The 21,677-nt window shown below is 38.9% G+C and overlaps 1 protein-coding gene across 3 annotated transcripts in view; it reads left to right on the top strand.

Moving 5' to 3' along the window:
• Window positions 1–21,677, top strand: part of pank1a (pantothenate kinase 1a) — a 114,120-nt gene that overhangs the window by 8,236 nt on the left and 84,207 nt on the right. For all 3 annotated transcript variants that reach the window (XM_057847394.1, XM_057847393.1, XM_057847395.1), the window contains 2 exons: window positions 7,129–7,275; window positions 17,347–17,552. In XM_057847394.1, the coding sequence (XP_057703377.1) occupies window positions 7,129–7,275; window positions 17,347–17,552 (353 nt within the window). The remainder of the gene's footprint in view (window positions 1–7,128; window positions 7,276–17,346; window positions 17,553–21,677) is intronic.

Genomic DNA, 21,677 nt, shown 5'->3' on the forward strand with positions numbered 1-21,677 from the left:
TCGCTAGGATTACTCTCGGCGCCGCTGTCATGTGTCAGCGGGACACTCCTATTGGTGCGTTCGATTCTGCAACCCGACACTCGTATTGGTGCTGCCGATACGGAAATGCGACACTCCCATAGGTGGTTACTACACGACGATTGTACATACAGTAGTTGTGAGGTGCATGACTTGGGTGGGTGCAGAGAAAAATGAAGAGTGAAAGTCTAAATTTCCCCCCAAAATGCGACTTATACTCCGGTGCGACTTATATGTTTTTTTCCTCTTCGTTGTGCAGTTTATGGCTGGTGCGACTTGTAACATTATCGTACTGTACAACTATTCAACATGTTGTTCTCTATTGTATTTTTATTTTAAATTGCCTTTCAGGATGACATATCTGTCCTATATGTTGGATTTTATCAGGTAAATTTCCCCCCAAAATGCGACTTATACTCCGGTGCGACTTATATATGTTTTTTTCCTCTTTGTTGGGCAGTTTATGGCTGGTGCGACTTATACTCAGGTGTGACTTATAGTCCGAAAAATACGGTACTCCTATTGTGGTTGTTCATTATGTTTTATTTATTAACTCACCCATGCCACAACTGGACCTTACCCTGGCAGAAGCAGGACTTTTCCTATGGTTAAAACAGGCCTCTCACATATACTATACTACACATATCATGAACAATGAGATGTTTGTGTTTTTCATTTTAAGTGGGTCAAATCAATTATATTGAAAGTAAACTAATGAAAATTGCTGCTGTAATTACATTCTTTTAATAAGCCATGCAACTATCTATGATCCAAGGTTTTGAACAGGTGTTATACTGGTGTGTGGCCACAGTGTACACATCTGATGTTGCTCACAGTGGTCCTCAGTGTGCTCAGGGAGCTTGTGTGTCTGCTCACATGAAAAATTAGAGGTAACATTGTTGTATGGGTGTTTTTTTCGTTTCGCAACAAATTTGAACTTTTTTTCGAAAAAGTGCAACTATATAGATTATTACTGTTCTCTGAAATTTACTTTTTCCACATAAAGGCATACAGTGCAGCATCTTTGATTTTCTATTATCATGTCCAAACACTGCTCTGTTTGTTGCTGTTTTCGGGAGGGAAACGCAGACAGACAGACCTGAGATAAGGTCAGTGGGTTAAAGGGAAGCGGAACAAGTGTCGAGCCGACCCAGCCAGGCTTGGAAACGGGACACCGTTCGTTCATTGGCTTCGCCACAATCAACAGGAAGGGAAACAATATCTCCTGACTGCCTTGTCCTAGCTATTGTGAAAGCATGAAAATGAAAATTTTGCTATTAGCACCTGTGATTCCTGGAAGCAAAAACATCCTAGCAGCTTGTTGTGCCTTCGGGAACATTGACATGTATAAGCATGATGAGTCCCTCGGTGTATGTGACGCTAAAAAAGTCAATCACATCCTGCCGCCTAGTCCTGTCGCGATATCAGATTTTAGTAGAGGATATATTGTCTCATAAATTATTGCCGATATGTGATATTATTGTCATTTTTCAACCAATTCAACCACTAATAACAATACATCCTCATAAATTACCTATTCAAATGCAATAAATTGTTATTCTTAAATAAAATACAATCTATCTAAAAAATAATAAATGTTTAAAAAAAAAAGATCACACAGAATGCATAACGAGTCATTTGAAAGCTAGCTAAGTGCAGAAATGGGTGAGAAACTCAACGCCATTTTTGTTCTCTGCCAGTTAGAGCACATCAAAAGTGTTTATTTGATCCAAAGTGACTGTCTTTTTGTCCTGCAAATTCCGCATGTTAGCAAATTTGAAGCCAAATTATTCATTGCCAATCAAAATTTTTATAATGGGTGTCTGTTTAAAGCTAATCTCACATACATTAGATTCTACACAAAGAAAAACTCCGGAAATCTTTATTTACGTGTTGATCATGTCATGCCTTCATTTTGAAATGTTAAGCGAAAGTACGTTCGCTAAGCTGTAAGCAGTGCACTTGTCTTCTATTTCGTTATGTATGTGGTGCCAGTAATAGATTTTTTTTTTTTTTTTGCATAATTTGCAGATGCTGTAAACCAGCAAGTTTTTTTTTTTTTTTAACTTGAGGGTTAAACTACCTCAGTGTTCTATTTTCACCAGCACACACACAAGCTTTTCATTGTTCTTGAACATGCAATCTAATTTGTCAAAATGCCACAACATTGATTCACGCTACAGATTAGAGCTGTCCCGACTAGTCGACATCGTCGACGTCATCGATGACGTAAATCAGTCGACGAGCACAACATCCTGTCGACGGTTAAGGAAGGGTTAAAAAATATATGCGTGGAAAGTTCAGAATGTTTGACGCTCTGTATGCAAGCGGGGAAAGCGGCACAAAGCCAAAAAAGCGCACCAGAGTGTCCAAAACATTGACTTTAGAGCTGAAACGAATACTCGAGCAACTCGAGTAACTCGAGTTTAAAAACTGATCCGAGTAATTTTATTCACCTCGAGTAATCGTTTATTTTGACAGCTCTAAGCATCACGTTTTGCTCGGACTACTTTTAATGCGGGACAACGCGCTGATGTCACGTGCGTAGAGGAAGAAGCAAAAAAAAAAACTTACTGCAGCCGACAACCGCTACAAACGACGCCGACGTTGCTAAATACTAGCCCGTTCATGCTACGTTAGTTGCAGGTAGCGTCCAGTGAGTCTCATAGAGATCACATGTATGTTGAACTAGATGCACAATGACAGACTAGGCCGCGTCTGGGCAGCGTTAGCAAACAGCCGCCATTTTAAAGCAGTAAAGCGCTAAGCGCTAATAAAGAGCGCTAAACGCTAATATACTGTATAAGATTAACGTTACTGTCACTACTAGCTCACCTTACGTTAGCACTGCAGAGGGCTAGGTTTCAATTAATTAAGACCGCTTTCGATGCGTGGCTAACGTGTCTTACATACAGGCTATAACATAACATAGCGTTGTGGAGTGATGAGGGTGTCAAATAAAAACTCAATAATGCTAACTATCAATTTTAGCTCAGTAGTCATTGCTGGATAAAACACCAAGTAGCACTAGTCCCTAATGTGCTCCAATACAGCCTGTATCATACATTTATTTTGAACAGTGCAAAAACTCAAAATCCTATCAGGACTTACAGTTTAGACTAACTTAAAACTTAACTAGAACTTAAAAATGGCTTGACACAAATAGAAATTTAATTGAAAAACGTGGGAAAAAATCCTAACTTTTAAGTGATGTGTGTTATCAAGCGTAAAGGCATTTTTAGGTGTGTTTATATATATATATATATATATATATATATATATATATATATATATATATATATATATATATATATATATACTTTTTTAAAATAAGATCTAAAGGTTTTTTGAGTGAAAGCAGTGAATTAGTCATTTTTTAAAATTCTAGTTACATCTGAGATGCAATTGTTGGCTGTTTTCAACAATATACATAAAAAATAAAGACATTGATTGACTGAAAATGATAAAATGTCTTGTTTTCTCATGTATATCTATAATTGCTCTTCACCTAAAAATATATTTGTTTTATCCGATTACTCGATTAATTGAAAGAATTTTCAGTCGATTACTCGATTACTAAAATATTCGATAGCTGCAGCCCTAATTGACTTATTTCAAAGAAACAAAGGAGGGAACACTCTTGTGTCCTGTCTCTTCAATGCCAAGCTTGGCTGCACGTCGGCCGTGAATAAACACCCAAAGCGCCGTCACCCAGTTTGTAAGTCAATCTAACTAACTAATGACATGTTTTATTGAAGTTGCTAAGCCTGTCACGATATGCAATGAGTCCATTTATCGCACGGCAAATAAAAATGAGGGCGGTAATTTTCACGGCTTCCTTTTATAGCTGCGCGCGTGCGTGCATACATTAGTGCGTGCGTGCTGATGGCATATGAGTCTCGAGTTCCTTTCTCTTATCAACACGCTGTAGAATTAAAGTTCAGACATACAAAATAAGAAAGCACATCTATATTAACCCTTGAGAGTCGAAGGACGCGCCGCAGCGCACGTCGTCTTTGAAGCGCCCTCACGTTTTAATTACGTCACCCACATGCCGTTGGTTGGTCTCGTTTTAAAGTGCGGAAGTTGCGGTTTACTCTCGTTATTATCTGAAGTCAATCGACCAACTAGAACGTGAGATATTGTCATTTAAGTTTTATAGTTTTATTGTCCTCTCAAAAAAACATTAAAACGCTGCATGGATCATTTGTTTATGTCTATATTTCCATCATTTCTAGTCCTTTTTCAAAACGGAAGCTCCATGAAAAAAACACAAATCAAACGAACCCTTTCGAAGTCACAGTGGAAGCACAAAATGCGTTTTTTTTTATTTTTTTTTATAAATATAACTGCGGTGCGAGGTTCAACCGAACAAGAGGGAGGAGGAGTGTTCTGAAGCAGCGAGGTGGCGAGCGACGGCCAGTTGGATACTGCTGGATCGAGCAGCGACTTTGTGTGACTTTGACAATGAACGGAAAACTAAATTTAGCGCAAGCAATTGTGCTTCTGATCAACTTGAGGAAGAGGATGGTCCAAATTCGTCATCATCGTCTTCTTCGGAAGAGTCCTCGAGTGAAGATAGTGACGGATTTGAACACGTGGGTGACGCCATCGACGAGCAGAGGTAAACCAACTCACTCTTTTTTTTCATGCTGAAAACGTTTCTTTTGAAAGTTTCTTTTGATATTGCAAGACAAAGTTAATTTTGATGCAATATAAGTGTGTGTTTGTGTATATAATAATAAAATGTGCATATCAGATCAAAGTCGTACGTGCACTGTGGGTATCCCAGGCAGGAATTTATAATTTGTGGTGTTCTTCTTTCTATATGAAGATTAGGGATGTAGCACATATTCAGCTATGGTATTCTTTCTATTGTCATACATATAGATTTCCATTATTATTTATTGCTGTATATATTTTTATTTTATACTTTATTATTTTCATAAATACTGACTTATTTTCATGTACATTTATAGTGACAATGAAAGCAAAGTGAAATGAAAATGGAAGGGTGGAAAGAGGACCGACACCCCATGGAAGTGTGAGCTGTGTGATGTAGCCGTGTCTAATTCCAGGACGAAACTGCTTTTCGGAGTGGCATGACTGAAAAAAATTTAACTTGTTTATTGTAAATATTTTTGAAAATGCTTTTTTCCCCCCAATGTTATATATATATTTTTTTCCCACATCAATCTTCTCAATTTGTGTATATAAATGTGTGTTCAAGAAGCTTGATTGTGTGTACATAGTTTTCATCAGGCGATTGGCCGCAATACCTAAACTCATAAAGAGATGGCCTCTAAACACTTTTTGTGTTAGATGGTATATATTTTTTCACTGTTCTTCACTGTTAGGTCTGCTGTATATAACCTGTTTTGACTGGAGCATGTATAAAGGCAAAAAACGCCTATGGCTATACCTGTTGTTTATGTTGAATTGTCAAATATAAGACTATTTATTCTAAATTTTTTTGGTTCAATGTTCATCCTAACATGTTGAATAAATATTACAAAGTTTCAAAACGGTTCGTTACGCATGTTTGGTTGTCAATTGGACATCAATATTAAAAATTTTGACAAAACGATTTTGGAATTTTTGGTCTTTTTGGGCCCAAAATGATGATTTATAATTGATCAGTGAAGGAAACAACAATTTGGACATGAAGTTCAAGGTGTCACAAAAAAAGGGACCAAACCAGGCCATCGTAAACAATTCTTTCTTTGAAATATAAAGGCAACTTCAAAGGCATGCAAAATCAGACAAAATAGGCCCAGACCTTAAAGGGTTAAACACTTAAACGTTAGCACTGCTACACTGAGGTGAATGCTATAAAACATCTTGTGAAAGCAAACTTGCGGTTAAAAGGTGACACTTCAGACATGAAAAATCGCTGGTTAACAGCATTTGCAAACGAAAAAAATGACCAAAAAAATCTATTATTGACACTACATGCAATGACAAAAAAGTGCTTTTTTGCGGAATGTAAAGCTCAAGTTAGCGGTTTAGCTTCCGGTGAACATTTCAAAATAAAAGCATGTCATGTTCATCATATAAATAGCGATTTCTGAAGTTAATCCCACATACTTCAGAAATCAGATTCTACTACACTAAGCCTTTAAAATGACACCCTTTATGAAAAATCTGATTGGCAATGAATAATTATTATAATTATTATAATACTATTATATATAGTACTATGCTATACTATTAATGCTAGGTGTTTTTTTTTAAGAATTGTTTTGAATCATGTTGGAAAGGCGAAGTCAGTGTTCTGAATCTGTTTACATAACCTTCCATTCTTTTGCACTAGTTAATTCTATCAGCATTTGAACCCATTGTTTATTTGTGATTTATTATTGTGATTTACGTGTTTATTTGTACTTTAATAAATAATTTAAGTGTTCCAATATGTTTTTGTGAATTGATAAGCATCAACAAAAATTTCATTGCTAAATTAGTTAAAAAAAAAAAAAAAAAAAAATTTTTTTTTTTTTAATTATTAGATTAGTCGACTAATCGTAAAAATAGTCGGCTGACTAATCAGGACAAAAATTAGTCGTTTGGGACAACCCTACTACAGATATGATAGGCGACATCCGACCTCGGATGAACTTTCGTCATGGCTGTTCACCGCATCTGACGGACGCGTGTCGCTTCTATAAATAGAAGCGTGCCCTTGTTTTTTCTGCCAGTGACGGCAATGGACGTCCATTCAATTTGAACTGGGAGGCGGGCTCCCTCCTAGTTCCAATGGAATAGACGTCCATCGCCGTCAATGCAAAGTTTACCCACAGGATAGTCTCTGTTAGCCTTGATTGAAGAATTACATCATATATCAAGTATTATTACGGGACTATGAAATAAATGTTCTCAATTCCATGTCTAAAATGGACGCGGTTAGAGGGAAAAGGGAATGATTGATAGAGATTTTAGGAGAAGGCTTGTCTTTCCAACCCACGCAGTGCTCCAAATTCGCTCAACCCCGTCGAGCAGGTTGCGTTCCACACATCAACCAACCGTGTTATACGACAACCTTTTGTTCTTCGCCGCCCTTTTGTTGTGTTCCTGTGAACAAGAAATGACGCTTCTTCCTCTGTCTCTTGTCAGCGTTCCCGTGGTTTGGGATGGACATCGGCGGCACGCTGGTCAAGCTAGTCTATTTCGAGCCGGTGGACATCACAGCAGAAGAAGAGCAGGAAGAAGTAGAGAACCTCAAGTCCATTCGGAAATACCTCACCTCAAATGTGGCCTATGGTAAAAACACTAGAGCTGGGAATCTTTGGGCACCTAACGATTCGATTACGATTACGATTCAGAGGCTCCGATTCGATTATAAAACGATTATTGATGCACCCCCCTCCTTTTTTTTTGTTTTTTTTTTTAAATAAAGTTTTGTACATTAGTTCCAAAATTGTTCAAAAATACCCTCAGGCTAAACCAAACTACTATTTCAGTTTCAAGTTAACATATAGCAGTAAACAAATATACAAAAATAACATTAAATAAAAAAACTCCAGTCCCCATTCTGTATCAGCAGCTTTAAACTACATTCAATTAATTTAATGTTGTGAATCAACCGTTAAAGTTGTTAAAATTGCTCCCGTTATTCCATAATTTCCCTTTTGTCTACTTTTGACATGTGAAAGTTTTAAAACTATTTTAAAGATAGATTCAAGTAAATATTTTACCGATTTAGGAGTATTTTAGATAAAAAGTTAATTAGGTTTGCTTGGAAGGTTCGCTACAACAGCATTGCAGGGAAGTTTACTGCTTTAAGATGGCGGCCGTTTACTAACGCCCGCATCTAGCTTTTTGCAGATGTGCTGCTACTGCTACCGAGTCTACATCCATCTAGTCCTATATAAATGATATCTACCGTAACATTATGTAGCTTAGCTGTACTTGTAGCAGCTTTTCGGCAGCAGTCAGGTATGTTGTTGTGTTTTTTTATCTCGTGGCATGAGTTGAGCTAGAGCCGTGAGTTGAGCGTTGGCATTACCCGAGGGGCCGGTTAATGAGAAGCATAATGTTTAGCTATTCCCGCTCCGTTCCGTCCCGAAGCCCGCGCGGCGCGCTGAGTGTGTTGTACTTCCGCTTTACTTGGCATATTTCAATAATCGGAATTTGGATGTTTGTGAATCGTTCTCGAATCTTCCACGTCCGAATCGCGAATAATCTAAGAATCGGAAATTTTGCACACCTCTAAAAAACACAGTGAAACCATGCTTTGAGAAACAAATGTGAATGTACTAGTACAAAACGATCGGAGTCCAGTTAGTGCCACAGACAAATTCTGTCCTCAAAAAAAACAATACTAAATATAATTATATATAAATAGGGACGGGAATCGAAATCCGATTCCAATTCGGAACCAGTTCCGAGTGTTTCGAGGCCTCGACATCACAATGAAAAAGCCTTAACGATCCCTTTAACGATTCCTAAAGACGCGTATTGCGTCGTGACGTGTCTTGTTGTCCAGACGCATCAAACTAGCATGGCGCCAAGAACCACTCCCTCCAAAGTTTGACTACACTTCACCAGGAAAGAGTGTGAAAATGAAAGGTTACGACGGGTGAGCACGAGCATTGCAGCCATAAACATAACAATGACAGCACGTAGGTTCAAACGCTCGAAAGTGTGTCTTCACTTCACGAGGAAAAATTACAACAAAGCGACTTGCAGTCATTGCAAGGTGGAGAAAACTGCATCGGGAGGGAATACGACTGCGCTGTCCTCACAGAGAGGCTAAGGCTCAGTCCTGGCTATACAGCTAGCTAAACTCCCAAATGACGATGCAGAAGACGTTGGTATAATTTGCTGACTTTATTCAACCATCACTTGAGGAGTGAAACTAAGAATAGAAATGAAACAAATCAATTTCGTCCCCAATAACAAACAGGTTTGCATCAACGTAAATCAGCGATGATTAGCTGCTAATAACAGTAATAACAAATGGTTACCATTCGTTCGCTAGCATTAGCACATCGTTCAAACCACTACACAACTGGATTTAAGTGTCCGATCGCGAGTGGAAACACAACAACAACAACACAAAAGATGATACATACAGGCGTTGCCTCTGTAGATATTACCATTAACAAAGAACGTAGGCTCTCACTAAAGCCTGAGTTATACTCCCGCCTTGCGGTGACGGCGTAGCGACTACGGCGTCATTCGACATTCGATAGTTCTGCGGTGAGGGAACGCGTTGCTCTGTAATTCACCGCCAAGCCACTAGAGGGATGTGGTGTTATGTTTGTACGGTTTTGGGGCATGCTTGTTTACTTCCGCTAGTCGAAGAAAAAGTAAACAATGCAAGATGGAACTCTTGAAAGTAAATATTCTGCTCATCAACACTGAATAAATATGGAACATACAAATGTTGACGGGCAGGCGACGCAGAAGACGGTTTCGAGGCGGTCTGGCCGACTTTTGATGCCGCACAGAGAGTTTTAGACTCGGGTGGAGAGAGCTAGCTGTGGCGGCTAGCTTCAAACTGGCGTCGAGCACTGCGTTCAAGGTCTGCAAAGCCCTCCAGCCTGATTTGTTTGCCGTGTCCTACAACCAGCCAGTGGGAAGCCATAGCAGATTTCTGGCGTCTATGGAACTTCCCAAACTGCGTTGGGAGGCTTGATTTTAAGGTTATCATAAAAAGCACCGAGGCACTCTCAATCAGTGATGATGTATTGTGTGTGTGAACGGTCTGTTATTGAAAATTAAAGATCAAAACAACTCTTTTGACACCAGATCTGTGCTTTATTCTTCATATACTTGAAACATATGTACACAGTAAATGATGAAGTGCACCAACCAAAAATACGACATAAAGTGATAAAAAGTTGGCAGTTTTTGGCCGACTGGGTCACCGCTTCGTGTGGCCACTCGATTCCGAACACCCACGTCTCGGTGGTTCTTCCATTTTTTTTTCCGATCGCCGACCTTGCCATTTGGCAATCACAATAATAATGTCTTGACGAGACTTGCTCTTCGATGACACTCCCGTCGGCTTGGTGCATTTTTGCGTGTAGAAAATAATGTTTGATTCTATTCTACAATGGCAGGGATTTCCCGCTGAACCGGAAACAACAGTCTGAGCGGACCAATCACAGTCCGTTTTCGCTACGTCATACGCGTCTACGCGACGCGAAGGTTAGAAAAATCGAGAGGCGCACGTAAGCCTACGGCGTAGGGTCGTAACTCGATTCTTCCTTGACGGCGTAGGTCTGACGCGGAAGTATAACTCGGCCTTAACTCGCTCACTCGCTTGGATGCGGCATTTCTTCTTCGGGTGTAAGCGCGCTCTTCTTCACGTGAGCGCGTTCTTCTTCGCGTTAGGAAGCGCAAGGGCGCCCCCACTTGAGCGTGTAAGCGCCACAAAAACTAAAAGGCATGCATTTCAATGTAATGGTAAATAATACCTGCGCCCAAACTGCGGCCCGCGGCCCAAAATACGGCCCGCCTCCACATTTGGGCTGGTCATTTTGATTTTTTTTTTTTCTCAATCGTGTTATTTATTTCCTTGCCTTTTCCCTGAAGAATTCAGAGAGGGTTATTTGGTTATTATCTATTTAATTAATAGTGGTTTTATTATTAATTATTATTTTATATTATTATTTTAATTTCTTTTACTTTCATTTCGTGAAGAATCCAGAAAGGGTTATTTGATTGTGGCTTTCTGAAAAACAATAATTTTTTACATTTATGCGCTTCTGCAATCGTCACACTTTTTCTGTTACAAACTGACCCCGGCCCCTCATCAGAGAAGGGAAAAGTTATGTGGCCCTCACAGGAAAAAGTTTGGGGACCCCTGCTTTAACACATATTGCCAAAGGCAGAACAATAACCTATCTGCCAATACAGTGATACCTCAGCTCACGAACATAATTGGTTCCCAGAAAGTGTGTGTAAAGCGAAAAGTTCGTCTTCCAAACATTTATTTCCCATAAGAAACCGTTAAATTAAAATAATCCGTTCCCAGGTCCCCATAAAACATAATTTTCTTCTAAATAAGCCTTAGAACTACACAAAAATATACCTTATTTTCTTTAATGTCTTCTTAGGCTACACTAGCCTGTGGTGGGGTCTTTTTCGGTCCCATAATAGCAAAAGTACACTCAATATGGTCCAAAATGTCTATCAAACACAAACCACGTCCGCACTCAACGAAAGGGAGGGGACGAACTGGGACACCGTGAGCGTGCGTCAGCTTCTCGTGGCGCTGTTCAACCGCGTGGTTTGGTTCGTCCGCCGAAAACTAGTTCGTCAGCAGAGACTATATGCTCGCGAATTTAATGTTCTTGAGGCGAAAAGTTCATGAGCTTAAGCGTTGGTGAGCTGAGGTATCACTGTATATAACAATATTTTTTATTTCTATTAGATAAACGTTACAGTAAAATGTTACACATTCTTGTGTATTTGCCACTTATTGCCACAGTTAACATTGAGGCTTTGGGCCTCTTTTGATCTCGTTGTGAGTTTGTAAGGTTGTGACTTCTGATTAAACAAACTCGATGCCAATCAAAAAGTTTGTTCTTCTTTTTCCCCAAATTAGAATCGATAAGAGAATCGATAAAGAATCGAATCGTTAAGCAATATCGATAATGGAATCAGAATCGTAAAAATCCTATCAATTCCCATCCCTATATATAAATTTACAGGAACTACAGGGATCACCAATAATTGTATAAGAGCCATTAAGCTTTGTTCTGATTGGCCGTTTGTGGCACTGCTTTTTTTTTAATATGACCTGTCCTGGTCAGCTGCTTAGGCATTTAGAATGGGAATTTGAGTGTCCTTATGGTCTGAACAGTTTTAACGTGTCACATGGGAGTTTGATATACTCCCATTATGGTTGTTCGTTATGTTTTGTTTGGAGAAAGCGAACAGGAAGGGGAATCCGTATAATGAACGATCCTTCATGAACACATTCATATTTTGGGCGAACATGAATTGAACGCATCATATTTCTGTCTCATGAACGCTACTGTGAACGCTCTCATTCTAGCGGTTGTGAGCGGTGTTCATAACCTCATTGATTGTCAAGTACTGTTGTTGTGCAGCAAAGAACATACACAACCACCGTGGTATATGTGATGTCAACTTTTTCTCGCGCACATCTCGGGTATATCATAAATTCGTCAGTAAAGCGCAAGAGGCACAGAGTACGGCAGCGATGGAACTGTGCATTAGCTTTAGCGCTTAGCTTGAACTCTGCATTTAGAGAAGAAGCGGGCTTGACAACAGTCATAAAAAAATAAAATGGGGGAAAAATAGGAAAAGCCTGAGAATGCTCTGTTTTCTTTCTGTGCGCCAAATGAGCAGTATTTCAGTATTGCCTAAATGGCCGAGAGCCGGGGCAAACTGACCGTGGGGGTGTGTGGGTGTGGGTGTGTGTGTGTGTGTGTGCGTGCGTGCGTGCGCGCGTGTTCGGGTGTGTGTGTACGTGTCATGCATGCACAGTGCGTACATGCGTTCTATCAATCCATATAAACTTTTAATTTAAAACTAAACAGGGATTATTGATGTCTATTATTTGTGTCCTATTTTTGGAAATCCAAATATGATCAGTTCATCAGAAAGCTCTGCATGAGCCTGATAACAAACCTGATTGCAGTAGTACCTCTACATACGAAGTTAATTCGTTCCAGGACCTTGTTTGTAAGTCGAAATGGTCGTATGTCGAGCAGGATTTTCCCATAAGAATACATTATAATTCCATTAATTTGTTCCATAGCCCAAAAACCTACCCTAAATCCTCAATAAATACTAGGGGTGTAACGGTACACAAAAATCTCGGTTTGGTACGTACCTCGGTTTTGAGGTCACTGTTCGGTTAATTTTCGATACAGTAAGAAAACAAAATGCAAAATACAAATGTGCTAGTTGTTTATTACACACTTTTGTGCTTTCAACAATAGAAACATTAGCCTATACAAAGCTAGAATTCTGCTCAAAAAGTAGCAGGTATTATTTAAAGATAATCCAACAACAATTTGCCTTTCAGACCCCACGTATTGGTCAGCTTTCTTTCTGAAAGAAAGAAGGAAAAAAAAGAAGTCCTGTGCTAAAGGGAAAAGCAATCCCAAAGACAAAGATTTTAACATGTATTTTACAAATGCAATGCCTCAATGAAAATTTTTTTTTCTTATGAACGGTTTTCAAAAGCTTTATTGGTGGATTTTCTCAAGTTAAAGCGCCATACAGAAATTAATAAATTTGTGTAAGCAGGATGTCTGTATTATTTTTATTATTTAATTACAGGTGTTTTCGCTTATTTCACGTTATTTTATTTAAATGGGCTATTATTTTTATTTTATGTTTTTATATTTTACAAATGTGATGTAGTATTCATTTATATTGTACATTTTATGTTGTATAACTTTAGTTCCTATGTGAATATTAGTTCCTACTTGTTTTGTCGTGGTAGGAGGATTTTGTATTGAACACGGGGCCGTGTTGGTTATTATTATGGCAGAGAAGACAGCAGTAAATCAACAAAGACAAGTCAACTGAGCCCCGATCTACCACTCAAGAGATCTGATGGACTCAAAAAGTAGGTTACGATTGCATATTAATTTGAAAATCGACCGGATCCAATGTATTTTTACACGAGTGACTTCCGGCCCGATCCTAGCTACTGGTAGTAGTATTGATGCAGGAGGGCCGCGTCTCGCGTCAAATAATCAACTCTGCCGTTTTCGTGCGTCGCGTTGAGCCGCTTCTGGGACGCGTCTAACACGCGGCCAAACTGCGACTGGTGTGCATTGGCTGATTGACTTTAACGCCCGCGTTTCACTGCGTTCTCACGGCGGCCATGTTTTCGCAGGGTTGATGTTTCTTAACTGTCCTACCTTGTTGGTCCTCATTATAGTAGAGAAGACGGAGTAAATATAATCTACACAACTAACTGTATCCCGATCGACTCACAGCCTCGAAAAGTAAGTGTTACATACGTTAGAAACTCGTTCGGTACGCATCCGTTCCGAACCGAGGACCCCGAACCGAAACGGTTCAATACAAATACATGTACCGTTACACCCTTAATAAATACTGATGTTACTATTTCAAATACCAATTCCAAAGAGCAAAACAAATACATTATGGACAAAAATTGGAACAATAATAATACCGTATTGGTATACTAATACTTAAACAGGCTCAATGGAAAAAGGCAGTGTGAACGGGCACGCCGAAAAAACAGATATGAAGAAAAATGAACTGTGCATCAAGACCTGCGATCTGAACCTAGCCGTAGTGGAAGAGCATTTCCCGTTTTTCCTGTCGCTATATGCTGCTAACATAGACAATAAAAACACATGATTTATATCAAGGGCGTAGGTTTGCATAGGGACGGTAGGGACAAAACACTACTGACTTTCCAGGAGGCTCAAATTGTCCGCAGCAACTTTTAAGCAACCTTATTTGCATTAGATAATGTGTTCAGTTATATAGGTCATTTAGATTGTCTTCCCATATGTTGTAACGATAGAATTGACCCTACCATTAATAAGTGAATTATTTCTATTATTTTCAGACTTACATTTACCCCTTTTTTACCAGCTGAATGTGCCATTCCATGTTTTTTTTTTCCTCAAACGCACGTTTGCATGGCTGATGACTTGAAACCCCCACCCCCACCCCACCCAACCCCCCATATTGCCCCTCTTAATACATACACACGCAACTCTCAGCACAGAGTTACGTTACATGGGAGGGATATTAGAAGTGTTTTTTTTTTTTTTTTTTTTTTTTTTTTCGGCCAGCAGCTAACAGTAAGTAATGTAAAAAGTATTTGTTGTGAAACGCAGCTCTAATTTTGCTACTGAAAGTCCGACCTGCATCACAGTTTAGCATTACCGTTACATTAAATTTTGTGAACTTGCTAACGGAGTAGGAAGCTGCTTAGGAGAAGTGTCCTTCTGTATGTGTTTCTTCTACTATGTTAACGATAGTTAAACTGAGAAATATAGTGAATTCTGCTCAGCTGTAAGGAATTTATTGTACCAAGGTTTACTCTCTTCTCCCCAGTTTTAATTTTTATTTTGCTTATGTTGTCTTAAAGCAGCCCAAAGGAGCTTTCATTTTTTTGTTGAGTTTCACTGTGCTTGTGAACAAAAGCAGTTGTGTTTTTCCTGAAAGAAAGCTCCATTTTTATTTATTTTTGTTTTTCCTTGACTAGGAAGAATTTTTTGGTTGTATTTCATTAATTTAGATGGACAAATTTGAGTGGTATTAAGACAAATGCTTTTCTTTCATGCATTCCTGGATACTTAAGAAATGATTAACAAGTTTATATTTCTTAGGTATGTTAATATAATTTGTGTTCCAATTTAAATTTCCTAATAAAATCCAGAAATTTACTGTGGAAGTTTTCAAAATGTTTCTTTTGGATTTTTTTTCAAAACCAAGGTTTGAATCAAACGGTATCACCTGAACCAATACATATGCACTGCAAAAACCCACCTCCTTAAAACTGAAATAATAATAATAATAAATTACCTTGTTTTCAGTGTAAATCTACGAGAAAAAGGTGAAATTATCTGTCAGTGCTTCAAGTAAATTTTACTCAGATTTCTTGAAATAAGAAAAATAGCTAGCTGAAAATAAGCTTAAGACATTTTTTAAGCAAAAAGTTTGTATATTTAAACTAAAAAAACCTGTTTGTCAGAAATGTTATTAATTGCATAATACAACAAGCTAACAATAGCACCAACATATTCATAGTTAGTGTAGGTGTTCAATGTATTTGTTGTTATTTGTGCTTCTTCTGTCTCTCCTTCTTCTGTCCCCCTATAACCCCTGCCTGTTCGCTGCTTTCGCCTAATAAACGAGGTATGTTGAATGATCACAATGGGAGTTTGTCATACTCCCATGTGATATATTAAAACTGTATTGACCAATTGGACACTCAGATCTCCATTTTCTGTGTCAAGCAGCTGAACAGGACAGGTTACAGAAAAAAAAAAGTTCTTAATTCAAGAATAGATATTGTTCAAAACATGATTTGAAAGCATTTTTTTCTTGATTTAGTTGAAAAATGACCAGACTTTTAGATGTATAGGCTTAATAAGGACAAATGGCAATATTTACTAAAAGCGGGTGAAAGAAAATGACCCATTAATCTTAAAACTCAAGATGAAAGTTATTCGACTAGATTTAAAGAAAAATGATCACATTAAGACGTTATACTGTAAATTTGCAGTGTGAAAGTTAGTATAGTTCAATACAAATTTATTTTGCATCAATCATCAAGCCTATCAATTAATTAGGTTCTTATTGGAGAGAAATGTAGCCCTGACCTCCTTTCACCCAACCTGTTTAGTCTCATTAATGTCCCGTCCCCAGCAAAATGTGTACATGTTGGTTATGCGGTTATATCGTCCCTACCAACATTGAGACCAAACCTACACCCTTGATTTATATTAAAATCTAAAGTGTGTTGCAGAGGTTGCGCTATACTTTTTCGTTGTCTGTCATTTTGACTGAGACGGTCATAAAAATACGGTCATAATCTATTTTTACCCGTCACTTAAATTTTTAAAATGATGATAATGACATTGTGGTGACCCTTTGTTTGGCATAATTCACCTTCCGTACTTGTGTGTCCATTTGGCCGAGCGCGTTACCGGCTACGACACAGTCACGTGACAGAGACACTTAAGAGCCGCGTGCGTTCCGGCTTGAATAGAGAGTTCACAGAGAGCAGCAGAGCTACAGCGGCTGGACACAGCAATTCGAGCTAACGAGACTATTAACATTGCATACCGCTTCAACATATTCAATAGTATTTAGTTTTCATTCATTTTAAATTAATATTCTGTCCGAACAAGCTTAACAGAGAATCCACACCGTGCCATCACACATCAAGCAGATAAATATGTAACTTTTTCTCTGCAGTGACAAAAACAGCTGACTGTGGCCCCAGTAGGTAAGGCTACATATGGAACAATGAAATTAACAGTTCACCTGCTGTGGCCTGAACGGAGTCTTACACCTTCCTCCTGGTGCGCATGGACTTGAATTGCGTGCCCGCTTGTGCAGTCCCTGTTTTTTCACCTCTTTTATCAACACCATCGTCGTTTTGGGGCTTTTTGAAGAAACTTCGGACACTCAGTTGCCTTTTCAGAGTAAGGCCAACGACGTCATGCATCAAGAGAGACAATAGCTAATTAATATGCTCACTCGCCACCCTGTGGTCTGGGGTGTGAATTGCAACCTGTAAAAAATGACAGGTGGACTTCAGTTTTTTCCGTCACCGTTTTAAAAAATCGGTCAACGACGGAAAATATTCGGTTAACGCGACCCCTGGGGTGTTGTCTCTTCTAGGAAAAACAGGGGTGCGCGACGTCCACCTGGAGTTACGCAACCTGACCATGTGCGGCCGCACCGGCAACCTGCACTTCATCCGCTTCCCTACGCAGGCCATGCCTCGCTTCATCCAGATGGGACGTGACAAGAACTTCTCCAGCCTGCACACCACGCTGTGTGCCACCGGTGGCGGCGCTTATAAGTTTGAGGACGAGTTCCGAGCCGTGAGTGACCAAGCCATTTTGATACGGTTAAACGCATTTGAGGGTTGTTGAGATAGTGAGTGGATTTCCATCATTTTAAACCTGTAAAAAAACATTCATTCATCTCACTGACTGCCATTAGCGGCCCGAGACCTCCGATCCATTTTGACCGAGAGGAACGTTCATTCGCCCCTCCCAATCAAAATGGTATCAAATTTTGGTGTTGCTGCCACCTACACATTGGGAATGCATACAACATCGGCACATTTGAGTTTTCATGCACTATTGCGCTTCCGTGTGTTTTACATAATGATCGTGTAAAAGCGGAATTGAAATAATGGCAAAACGTCACTTTTACGTTAATGTGTAAGATCGTTGTCGTGCAAATATATGATTGTCGTTTATATACCTTAGGCATATATGAGTCTATGAGCAGCGGCATCAAAAAATTCAAGGTTGTTCCCTTATAAAATGCCGATTACGGTAATTATTTTTTATATAAGTATAACAAAACTTAAAATGGCTATAAAATTCAGATTTTACACTAGATACAAAAAGATCACCAAATGCAGAGATAATCCCCTAGGTTTTCAGGATCAAAAACAATATTTAACATATCTAGGTTTTTGCCCAAAATAGCCATTTTTATTTATTTATTTATTTAACAAATAGATTATTAATGAATTCTATATACAGTCACAATTTATTATAGAATAGAATAGCCCTTTATTGTCATTATACAGTTGTACAATGACATTATGGAGCATCTCCCTTTACAGTGCAGGAATAGATAAGTAAAAATCTCAAAAGTGACTTGAAAGTATAAAGTATGAAATCTAAATATATATAAAATGAGGCCTGTCGCGATTTTAGTGTGCGATAATTATTCTCACAAATTATTGCGTTATGCGATATTATTGCGCCCCCCCCATTTTTTTTTAACCAATTTACAATAACACAGTGAGAATACAGTATATATTAATAGATCAAGTACACCAATTTAAACGCGATAATTATTTACTCTCAAATTCAAAAATACTTTTTAAGAAATCATAACTAAAAACAATAGACCATCCCTCTTAAGTAAAAATCAACAGTATTGATACCGCACAGAAACACAGAATAAATAAAATGTGTTTAAAAAAAAAAAAAATTGCACTTAATAACTTAAGCATTTAGGCAAATGAAAACTTTTCCCGACATAGCTTCTGCAATGGTGTTCCATAGGGATGCAACGATACAGTTAAGTCATGGTTCGGTACGATTTTTGATACGGGGGACACGATTTTGGATCCGATTAAATACATTTAAAGAGCATACGACACCAGAAAAAAAGTCTTAAATGGCATTATTATGTGAATTAGAATCATATTTTGAGACGATTCGACCATATACAACAATTTAGCAAAGCGCAGATGATGAGAAATTAGTCTTTTAATCTGCCGGTTAGCCACGCCTACAATTATAGGGCTTTAGCGTCCCCAACAGGTGGATGACGTCAGCGGTAGACTAGGCTCATCGGTTTTACTATTCAGCCCATTGAGGGGGAATTCTTCAGAACGAGGAAAACGAGACGAAGAGAGCTGCAAAATGTCATTGTTTCAGTCTCTCTACTCCCAATATTTTTAAAGGATATTCTTTTTATCCAAGTATTTTCCCCAATAGCTATATAAATGGCTTGAGAAGGACCAGTCAGCCCGTCGAGGGGGAACTATTCACAATGAGGAAAACGCGACGAAGAGAGCGGCAAAATGTCATTGTTTCTGTCTCTTTACTTCAATATTTTTACAGGATATTCTTTTTATCCAAGTATTTTTCCCCAATAGCTATATAAATGGCTTGAGAAGGACCAGTCAGCCCGTCGAGGGGGAACTATTCACAATGAGGAAAACGTGACGAAGAGAGCGGCAAAATGTCATTGTTTCTGTCTCTTTACTTCAATATTTTTACAGGATATTCTTTTTACCCAAGTACTTTCCCCAATTGCTAAATAAATGGCATGGTCATGACAAATAACTTGTGCTAAATGGAATATAAAATAATAAAAATCCATTTATTCAAGACGACATGGCAAAATTACTCCATAATGGTCAAAACAGTCGACTTTACCTTTACTGTCACACCTGCCGAACGATATTTTATGACACCTAAATCGGACATATGTCATTTCCCTTCCCCGGCTTCGGAGAATGTAAACAGACCAGAAGGAGTGACAGCTAGCCGACATGCTAACCCGAACCGAGGGATGTTTCAAAGTCTTCGAAGTGGAAAATCACACATAACTAGCCTGGATTATTTGACATGACGACCCGGTTGTCGAGTTTCTTTGCGGATCGGCAAACCGCACGGCGGAGAGCAATTTACAGTTCGTTCCCTGGAGGAGGGTGGCTGGAATTGTTGTGTAGCTAACGTGCTAACAGCTAACTGCTAATGAGCGTGAGGATAGCTTTTTACATGCCTATCAATGATCAAACGTAAGAAGTCCTTTATTTAAAGGAATTTTATAGTGTTTACTTTGTAATCACTGTATTCGTATTTGACATAATGCAAAACAAGATGTTTACTCACTTCCTTGTAAGTCCAATGGTCCCACAGTAAATATCCACGGTGAATGGGAACCTTTTGAAACTCCAAAAAGGCGCATACGCCTCTCCCGCATACAGAATGATTTTTCTGCAGCCGTTTGGCTGGCGTGATGCAAAAAATAAAAGTATTAATCCGCAAAATCAGCTGAATCCTTCGTCCTCATACACAACAGTACACTGTAGCGTGAAGAGGACGTCTTCTACCGTACACGTCACAGCGCCCTCCTCCTCAATGCGAGACCGAAGCCGGAAGTCACTCATTTTCCTGGCCCGGGATTCAAAAAACTAAATAAATATAGCGATCGCTTCCACACACATCCAAGCGGTCCATATCATTCAGGAGCATAAAATACCGCGTGTATTATGAAATAAACATGCTTTTTCGTGTCACAAGCACTTTAATGCTCTGTAAAAAAAATAACAATTATATATTTTTTTTTTTTTTTTTTTTTTTTTTTTTTTTTTTTTTTTGCTAACGAGCAAAAATTAAATTGCCATCATATAAACATGCATTTTAGTGCATAATATTTATGTGCTTACTTCTTACTCATCTAAAAAAAAATTGTATAAAAGTGCTGAGAACAATCTTTACTGTTTGTTAAGTGAGGCTGGGCACACTGTTGATTGCTACAGCTCTCTTAGCAGCTAGGTTTACTACATGAGCAAGACATCCTATTTGTGGTCCGAATTCATCTGTGTCACGTACTGAATTAACAATGTTTGCAACATTATCTATAGTCACTGGTGGTTTGGATTGATTTGGCCTTCTTAACTTCCATTCAGTCATGACAGTTTAGAATTCATCGATGTAGTATATGGACTACGTGTCCCATAATCACTCTGGGCTCACGTAGCCAATGGCATGGCACGTAGCACATCTAGTTTGCCATTTCATGATATCTAGTGTGTGCGCCGCATTAAAAAAGTTAGCAAGCGCCACTGAAGTCACGTCTGCTCATTACTACACAACACCAGCATATGACAGTCGACTTTCATAAACAGGACGAGTTTGAAGCACAGCGCTCTTAATTTCATTCAGCTGTTCGTTGTCAAAGCGAGGTTGTTCGTAGCAGCCAAGTCGGTAACAATGTTTTGGCGGACTTCGTTGTAAATATCCAGCGTTGTGCCGAAAAATAGCCGCCCCGCGTGAAATGTCACTCCTGACGGGAGCGCCCACACGTCAACAACACCGGCGCGCAATAGATGATCCACAGTCACTCCAGAGCACCAGTGTTGTTAATAACGGTGTTAGAATATAACGGCGTTACTAACGGCGTTATTTTTTTCAGTAATGAGTAATCTAATTAATTACTTTTCTCATCTTGGCAACGCCGTTACCGTTACTGAGGTGGGAAAGGCGTGCGTTAGTAAGTTGGTTGAATAAAAAAAGTCTTGAGAGAGACAGACTCACGGAGACCAGAGAGCAGAGCAGGAGTGGGGAAGACGCCGTTGCAAACGCGATGCTAGGTGGCTCCAGCCTCCAATAATACCTGGCTGTAGCCATAGCCTGCAAAGTACGCCCACATCATACGGTAGATATCGCATATTATAGAACTAGATG

Source organism: Corythoichthys intestinalis, chromosome 10 (genome assembly GCF_030265065.1).
Source record: "Corythoichthys intestinalis isolate RoL2023-P3 chromosome 10, ASM3026506v1, whole genome shotgun sequence".
NCBI classification, from domain to species: domain Eukaryota; kingdom Metazoa; phylum Chordata; class Actinopteri; order Syngnathiformes; family Syngnathidae; genus Corythoichthys; species Corythoichthys intestinalis.